A 9,154-nucleotide genomic window follows, 5' to 3' on the forward strand; every position below is an offset into this window, starting at 1 on the left:
TGCAGTGGCTCAGTGTGACTCAGACTAATCTTTTCAGACCCCCCCCACATCTCTATATTTACCTCACCTCTCTCTGGGATTAGCTCGGGCCTCTGCAGATCAATAGCCACTTCTCTTCAGTATAGGACCTGCTGGAGTTTACTGGGACCTGCAGGCTCGACTCGAACTGTTGTGACTCGAACCAGGAAATGTGGAGCTAAATTTAGAAGGCCTAATTGTGACATGTTTTTTTTGATATTTTGTTTCACCCGTTTGACCTACATGTTTGTTCTCGCTCCATACAATCCAATTTGTCCTCTTCATCCTCTCCTTGCTCCCTCCCTTCTCCTCTTTAAGTAATAAGATTGAGCTGGACGTTTAAAGGCCTACAGCGCACACACACACACACACACAGAGCAACCTCTGCCCCCCGAATCTCCGGCAATCTGTAATCTCCCCCAGTAGACGACAGAATGCAGCGTGAGAAAATGACAGACGGGTGATGAGGCAGCGAAAGGTGTCACTGAAATAAACTCTGAAGTGATTAAAAGAAGGACGGCAATAAAGACAAAAAACAAAAAAAAGAATGCAATGGTTTCAAAGGGAGCAGAACTCGGAGATATATTTTTCTTTACCTGCTGGAGTTAAGAAGATTTAAGGTGAGCTAAATGACATGCAGTACATTCTGCTACCAAAGCACCTACACAGATTTATAGGCTATTAAATTAGCCAATAACAAAACAAGGCAGTGTTGGTAGTTTATATCAGGTTCAATCAATCACTTTCAAAAAAAGTGAGGCAGATGATTGTGAAATAACTTCTCCCAATGTAGGATTTAAGCACTGACCTTTCCGAGTCTTATAGTAAATCCTGCTTTTTTTCCGCTCTCAGGTGAGGTCCAATGCTGCTCAATTTCAAACATATTTCTTTGACATCAGCCTTGGAAGTTTCAGTCCAGAGCTGCGGTCTCAAATAGATCTGGCACAGCTCAGAGCCCGAGAGCCAAATCTAATTTGTGAGGTTATCGCTGTCAATTCTTCGCCTGCAGCGACTGCAGCGACAGTGAAATACAAGCTGGGCAAGACAGATAAAGTACATCTCTGAGCTTTTAGGCCTGAACTTTATTTATAAATCCAAATTTTATTTTAGATGTAGTTTTTTATTTTTGTTCTGGACCATCAGCCTCCTCATGGAAAACGCTGTCTCGCCTAATTTGTGCTGGTTTAGCTGGCTCTGGCTTGGCTGCAGTGTGCTGGCATGATTACTTTTGTATCTTATCAACAAGATTGTATAAATACACATAAATGCATCAGTCAGTATTAGATAAAGGGAACATCTGCCCAAGACGTCACAGAATTAGAGATGATTGCATTTATAGGCTTTTATTTATTAAAATTGACCCCGTCGGTCGATTAACTGTATTTTTAACAGGAAGTCCTGAGTATATGTATTAAAAACACACGATGAGTTTTGGATCTGCTCTCTTGAATTTACATTGTCTGGTTTGAATATGTGGCCCATGTATACTATTTTCGATGATGTCCATGTCCAAAAAAATAGTTTAGAGCTGTCGTGCGTAACTTTTAAGTTGAACAAATGTCCGTTATATGATGCTCCACGACAGTCTCTCTGCACTCCTCAGTGAAGCAGTGTTCTTTCTCAGCAATCCTGCACTGCACACGGAGGGAAAGCGGAAGCTACCTTAGTAAAGTGAGACAGCAAGGCAGCAAGCAGCAGTCGGAATATTGGACTTAGAGATGTTCAGCAAGTTCTGCAGTCATCCGAGGAGTAGGGAAAGCCTGAGGTCATTGTTGGCCCTCTTTCGAGTACCAACGAAAAAGTTTCCTCCTTATCCTCATTCCAGACCCGGTTAAAACAAGGGCCTTTCAGCATGAAGTTTGCATGTTCTTCCCGTGTGTGCGTGGGTTTTCTCCGGGTTCTCCAGTTTCCTCATACAGTCCAAAACCATGCAGATTTGGGGAGAGTAGACGGTTGTTTGTCTGGATGGACTCGTGACCTGTCCAGGCTTTCCAACGTCTTTCGTGCTTCTGCTAGGACTGAAAACACATATTGTACTATATTCAACAGTAATACAGAATCTGATGATAGTGATAGCGATAGTTAGCATTGTTAAGGACTTTGTTAACAACCCTTTTCTCCACATACAGTGCTTCCACCCTTTCCTGTCACTGCTGCTCCTTCATCATGGTGGACTTGTTCCTGAACCGGGTTCTGGTAGAGAACAACTGGGACCAGGATGAACTCAACACAGAGCGCGAAATCATCGCAATCCTTGAAAACCGCATCCTGATGCTGTTCTTTGCGTCTGCTGAGTGTAAAAAGTGCCGGGAGTTTGTGCCGGTCTTGAATGACTTCTTCAAGAGACTGAAGGACCCGGCATACATTGAATACCCCAAACTGCTTGCACTCATCTACGTGAGGTCTCCGTCTTTCCGTCTCTTTGACGCTTTTTTGATGCAGGGATGTAACCACACTGTTTTATCCTTCATGACATGTCCATTCCCATCTCCTCTCTGCAGCTTGGACCAATCAGAGGAGCAGCAGGGCAGTGTCCTCAAAGAGATGCACAAAAGGGTTCTGTTTTTGGCCTTCGAGGATCCGTACAGGAAGTAAGTGGATGGAGGAGAAGAGTGTTTCTCAGTTTTCTAAAGCAAGATAAGGAAAGACATATATATATATAGACGACAAGATATATATATATATATATATATATATATATATATATATATATATACATATATATATATATATATATACATACATATATAGTATATATATGGGTTATATATATATATAGCCTATATACAGTGTTGGTTAGTGACGCGTTATTAGTAACGCCGTTACTTTATTCAGTAACTAATAATGTAACGAGTTGTTTTTTTTTTTTAATTCAGTAACTCCGTTTCCGTTACCAAACGCTGCGTTACTCCGTTCCTTTTGGTGAGATTTTACAACGACACACAGTTCCCATTACATTTTAGCGATCAATAAAGTTTAATTGAATTGAAAAACAAAGCACTAGCCCGCCCTCTAGCGTCCCCACACATAACGCGACAGGAAGATGACTAGACAGGTCAGGGCACGGCATGATAGCGAGCGGGGGGAAGATATGTTTCTCCCCGTGGAGGTAGTAACATTATTTTCAACTGGAGAGTAGAGGGAAAAACAACATTTCGGTAACTTGTAGACTGTGTCCCGGTTCAAAAATACTTTCTACGGCGAACAACAGCAACAGCAAACTGCTGAAGCACCTGGAGAAGCGGCATGCTTCGACAAAGTTAGCAGCTAAGGTAGCTAACGCAGCATCCGAGACCGAGAGTCACAGCAGCGAGCACACACACACACACACACACACACACACTCACTCCACCCAAGCAAGCAGCAGCGGTTGTTCGAAAGACCGACCCATAGCCAGGCACAACTTGATCAAACAATTATACGGTATGTTGAATTGTTTATTTGGATCTATTTTAGCAATGTCAGTCTATTATTCCAAGGGTCCATTGGTATAATTTTACTGATTAAAAACCCATGTTTTTCCCCCTTAGATAGGTAGTGGAAAACATGCTACCCATCTCCACAGGCAGCATGGTGCCGTGCACTATGGTAGTAATAATAATAATAATAATAGTAATAATAATAATCAACAAGGGGAACTCAATCTATCAACCTTTATTTAATGTGAGCATTGTAAAAACCGTTTACAGTAACTAAAAAATGACTTTCTCAGTAACGCATTACTTTTTGGTTCAGTTACTTTTTTACATAGTAACTAGTAATTGTAACGAGTTACCATTTTTCAGTAACTAGCACAACATAGTATACCAAATTATGAAACCTCATATCTTCATGTGTAGTAGCCACTGTGTAACAGTTTGATTTCATCCCATTCATTTCATTGTTTTTCCCCTTTTGTGTCTGTTTGTTGCTTAAACTGCTTTTATTCCAATATATGTTTTGCTGTGGTCCACTTTGTGAAGGCCGATGGGGATCCTGACAAAGAATAAAGAATAACAAATGCAAATAAACTGTTGATTTTCTCTCCTGTTCATTTTTTATAGGGAACTGCAGGCCATGTTCAAGGTGAAGGACGTCCCAACAGTAGTGGTCCTCCGTCCTGATGGCTCTGTTCTCTCTCCAAATGCCGTGGAGGACATCTGTCGCTTTGGTTGTGGCTGTTTCGGCGACTGGCAGGAGTCGGCGGGGCTCATTGAGAGAAGCTTCATGCTCAACGAGGAGTTTGACAATCTAAATCTGCGTAGTGCCACCGAGCCTGTGAGGAGACTGAAGTACAAGACAGAGGACGACAAGAGGAATAAGAAGTGGTGGAAGTTATGAGTGAAGAGAAAAGTAAGGTAAGGGGAAGAAGAGGATGGTGGAGTGTGGGATACAAAAGAGATAGGAACAAGGAGAGGAAGACCAGGAATGAAACAACTGAGCTGTAAGCTGTTTCCACTAATATTTATTCATGTAATTGATAATTAACTATGAATGAAATAGTTGTGATGACTGTTTTTAACTACTCATAGACTCATATACTGACCAAGTCAACAGTGAAGCTTAAATCATATCCGGCAGAATCAACAGACAGATTCAGAAAAACAGCAACAACTAAAGTACAGTCAATAAAACAGAGCTAAAAAAAACCAAAATACAACAAAGTTGTATACAGTAGTTCTGCAGGATGTGTGAGCAGTGACTGTTTGCTAACACTTGATCACAATGTGTGAGAGTCTTTCCTCCACCTTTTATTTTGAAGCATTTTTACTCCATGTGTAAAATAAAACAAAGAAACTACAACACAACAACATTTTCAATTTTTTTTAATAAAAATCAACAGAGCAATATTTTTGCAGTTTATATAAAAAAAAAAAATACAAAGTCAATACGTACGTAACTAGTTTGCTATTAAATTGTTATGTGTTGATTTATATTAAAAAAACAATAAATTGTCTTTGTTGCTGCCCACAAATTGTGCCAGTACTTCATAACGGATTTTCCCCCGCAGAGTTAATCAAACTGTCGCTAATGCACCTGCATTATTTACTGAATAATAAACGTCTCATTGTGGCTCACTTCATTGAGGATTATTTATACCTCTGTTCACACATATTACAGTTTATGCTTGCTCAGCTATTGCTTTCACATGCACGCACACACACACACACAGGTTTGTGCAGCTATCTTTTTAAGAACTCTCACTGAGTTCTGTTCATATGGAAACCCTAAAACAACTGTTACCTGTAACCATAACCATAACCAGATAATGCTTAGCCTTAACCTTTACCTAACAACAATTCAAATCTTAGCCTTAAACCACAGACACATACACACACACACACACACACCTCCCTCCCAGGCAGAAGAGGGGAGGTGGAGCAGACAGAGTGAACAGCCACTGCTATCAAGGTGAAGGAGACACAGTGAGTGTGATACACACTGACAGGCAGGAAACTGACTCAAGTCCAGCAAAGTACAGACCAAGTGAAAGGAACCAAAAAAAAAGGCTGTTGGAGGTTGGATCTGCTGCCTCGAGGGGAGATAATATTAGAGGTAAGCAACTGTGAGGATTATCTGACTGAACAGCCAGTGAGATTATAATAGATACAGTTCGGCGACATAGTCTTATGCCACATTAGGTTTGTTGTTGTTTTAGCGACGCTATGATGACCACGCAGTATAATTATTTCTCAATCACTTCATTAGAGCACATCCAGGAAATACAACAAACATGTGCTGTATGCAGTTTTAAAATAAGAACTTTTTTTTTAATAAAACAGCTTCTCTCAGGTGAAAGGGTCAAGTATTTAGTGTGACCTTCCCTTAAACCCTAATTAATGTAATCTGTGATGATCCGCTGTGAAAAAGGTTTATTGTGACAGGTTTATTCAAGACAAGTATTTGATTTTTCCTTCATTTTAATTTCAATTTATTTTTATTTATGTAACCCAACATCACAAACACAATTTGCCTCAAAGGGCTTTACAGTCTCTACAGCAAGTGACACCCTCTCTCCTTAGACCCTCACATCGAGTGAGGAAAAACTCCACAAAATAAAAAACCTTTTTATAGGGAAAAAAATCAGGGAGAAACTTCAGGAAGAGCCACAGAGGAGGGATCCCTCTACCAGGATTCACTGTTCACTGCAATTTCTTTTCAGATCCACTTGTAGCTTCTTAAAAACCTCAGTCGCATTCCCTGTGTCTCTTTAATCATGGTGGACCTGTTCATGGATCGAGTCCTGGTGAAGAACAACAAGGACCGGGATGAGCTGGACACAGAGCGTGAGATTGTCACACGGCTGCAGAACCGCATCCTGTTGCTCTTCTTTGCATCCGCCGACTGTGAAAGGTGCCAGACGTTTGCTCTCACGCTGAGCGACTTCTTCAAACAATTGACGGATGAATTCTATGTTGATCGCTCTGCTCAGCTGGTTCTGCTGTACATTAGGTAACACACATACACACACAGATAGATAGATAGATAGATAGGTAGATACATACATAGATGTTTGTTATAATATAATATTAAAATGGGCCAAATCTGTGATTTCAAAGTGATTTCTCTATTCATCCATCAGTTTGGACGAGTCAGAGGAAAGACTTGAGAGCCTCCTCAAAGAGCTGCCAAAGAAGTGCCTGTTCCTGGCCTGTGAGGACACCTACAGGAGGTGTGTGAGACTGGCCCATTGCATGTGTGCACAACCTGCTGATGGATGATTGTAATGTAAATATACCTAGCTGTGTTAATCCATCAACTCTATTGCAATGTGTGTGCCAATGTGTGTGTGTGTGTGTCCACAGGGAGTTGGAGGCCATGTTTAACGTGGAGGAGCTGCCAACAGTGGTGGTGCTGCGGCCCGACTGCTCCATCCTGGTCCCTAACGCAGTGGAGGAGATACTGCACCTGGGCCAGCGGTGCTACCGCAACTGGCAGGAAGCGGCAGAGCTCATCGACAGGAGCTTCATGATCAGCGACGACTTTGAGGGGAAGTCCATGCGCAGCTTCAGTGACCCCGTGAGGAGGCTGAAATACAAGGTGGAAGACGAGAAGAAGAAAAAGAAGAAGAAAAAGCAAAGGGGGTGGGGCAGTGGTGGAGAAGCGGAGAATGAAAAAGAAGAGAGAGAAGGAGGCGGAGGAGTGTCATGGTGATGGAGATGAAGAGCCAGAGGAATAAGACTGTGGAAAAGTGGTTTTGTTTGTGCATAATGTTTCTGATTTGTTTTATCTGCCATTTCTGTAACACCTGAAATTATCTCTAAAAGCAAGGAACATCTGTCTGTCTGTTTGTCTGTCTGTCTTTACAGCACTAGACACCTGGCAGGAGACTTGCTGAGGGCACCAGCATGCTCCCCGACACATCTGGGAAAGTGAGGGATGTGCAGAGAGGAATCCTCTTTTGTTTTTTGTAATCAGGCACCTACAATTAACATAACATCATTTACAATACAAAACTGTCCTTAAGTGGCATTCGAGATAATCAACTCCTCAGGAAAATGTTTACTAATGTTTCATTTCCCCATAGACTTCTATTCAAACTGAGTTATTTTGCAACCAGCAGAGTTGCCCCCTGGTGGCTATTCACTATATCCTTATTTCCAGGTTGTCATCAGCCAGTGAGCTGGAAGGCTTCACCCAATTTTTATATGGAGTCTATGGATTTCCTATTAGATGTCACTAATTCTTATACATTGGATCTTTAACTGTGATTGATCTTAATTATAAACACCTCAAAGTGTGGGTGTGTACATGCCAGTTACCAATAAAAGGTGATGTCGCATATTACCTGACAGAACAATGAATTCTGCTAGGCAGTGCTGACCTCAGCGTAGACTTTACTACCTTGACAATCTGTGAACGCTGCCAAGTGTACAGTGAAGCCAAGGTTTGGTCTGAGCCAAGTCTCAGCGTGATGGCCTGTTTTATTACACTCACTAGTCAAAGCATTTCTCCATTTTCAAAGACACATCTTCGTAATGCAGTTTCTACATTTTCTTTATTTTACGCAATAATTAGTGGCGTCCAATCACGACACGCCATGCATAATCTGAAACCAATGAATTATTCATCACCATTAAAATCATTTAGTTTTATTGAGTGTTTATGAAGTCAAGCTGCACTTTATAGACTACACAAGAAGCAATCAGGGCTATTCAGATGGATGCGAGTGAAATGATGGAAAACTGGCTTTTTCTACATAACCCGTAATTTAATGTGAGTCATCTTTCATAATAAAGACTGTGTTTAGCCATTGCACACTTCCGTGCTCATGAAAACTGTATTGATGATGCTTTTATGTAAATCAGACAGGAAGTTAATATGCAAGAACTTCCTGATGTGCTGCCAGGCTACAGTAGAAGAGACACGGTGAAACAACACGATGAAACTTTAGCTGCATTTCCACTTAACGGGAACCTGTACAGTTCAGATCAGCACTGCGCTGATTGGAACTTGATTTGATTCGTAACGTTTTTGGTCAAGCTTTATTTCAATACTTACTTGTAGCTCTCTGCTTGAAAATTGCACACTCATAATGTAATGAGTATATCTCTGAATACTACTTACAGGCATTTTTATTTTCTGATGTTTAAAACTACTCAATTCATTTTTACATCACTGTGAGTGTTCAATAATACAGTTTCTGGCTTTGTTTCAAGGTTCCAGCAGACTTCTAAAATATCCCTTTCCAAAGATGAACACAAGGTGGCGGCACTGAGCTGTATCCTGGACATTACGCAGGCCTGTATCTCTGGGAGGGATTAGAGACGCTCGGAATGATTTGAGTGTAACACAGGAAGTCCGTCGGACCACATTGTGTTGTTTTCGCTGTAATATCTACTTTTTGAAGGAGAAACATCAAAGGTAAGAGCAATTTTACAGCAGTCGTTAGGCGAAGCGATTTCTGTTGTCTTTATTCTTTGACTTATATCCTCAGAATCCGTGGAGTCTGCTTTCATGCGAGGTCTATGGTGTGTGTTCTGAATAATGTGTCGTAGCGCTAGATAGAGAAATGTGGCGAGTCAGAGTTAGATTATGTAAAAATTGATTTAGTTGTTATTTGGGCTGTGTTTGTCACATTTAAAACAGGTTGTGACGTCTTGTAGCCCAGATGCTGCTGTTTAATTTGATGTACAACATCACTCACTATATTCTT

At 41.1% G+C, this 9,154-nt stretch overlaps 1 protein-coding gene across 3 annotated transcripts; it reads left to right on the forward strand.

Moving 5' to 3' along the window:
• The first annotated feature begins 2,151 nt into the window (after positions 1-2,151).
• nxnl1 (nucleoredoxin like 1) lies at positions 2,152-7,276 on the forward strand. Of its 3 annotated transcripts, none has more exons than XM_058639682.1 (4): positions 2,152-2,420; positions 2,520-2,609; positions 4,062-4,355; positions 6,161-6,293. In XM_058639682.1, the coding sequence occupies exons 1-3, from the start codon at positions 2,185-2,187 to the stop codon at positions 4,336-4,338; spliced, it is 603 nt and encodes a 200-aa protein (XP_058495665.1). In that variant the 5' UTR covers positions 2,152-2,184; the 3' UTR covers positions 4,339-4,355; positions 6,161-6,293. The 3 variants fall into 3 exon arrangements, with proteins under 3 accessions (XP_058495665.1, XP_058495664.1, XP_058495663.1); XM_058639681.1 differs by lacking the exons at positions 2,152-2,420; positions 2,520-2,609 and adding exons at positions 6,581-6,670; positions 6,804-7,276 and having other exon boundaries at positions 4,227-4,355; positions 6,161-6,450; XM_058639680.1 differs by lacking the exons at positions 2,152-2,420; positions 2,520-2,609 and adding exons at positions 6,581-6,670; positions 6,804-7,276 and having other exon boundaries at positions 4,355-5,553; positions 6,161-6,450.
• Positions 7,277-9,154: the final 1,878 nt, after the last annotated feature.

The sequence above is a fragment of the Solea solea genome, chromosome 10 (genome assembly GCF_958295425.1).
Source record: "Solea solea chromosome 10, fSolSol10.1, whole genome shotgun sequence".
In the NCBI taxonomy this organism is placed as follows: domain Eukaryota; kingdom Metazoa; phylum Chordata; class Actinopteri; order Pleuronectiformes; family Soleidae; genus Solea; species Solea solea.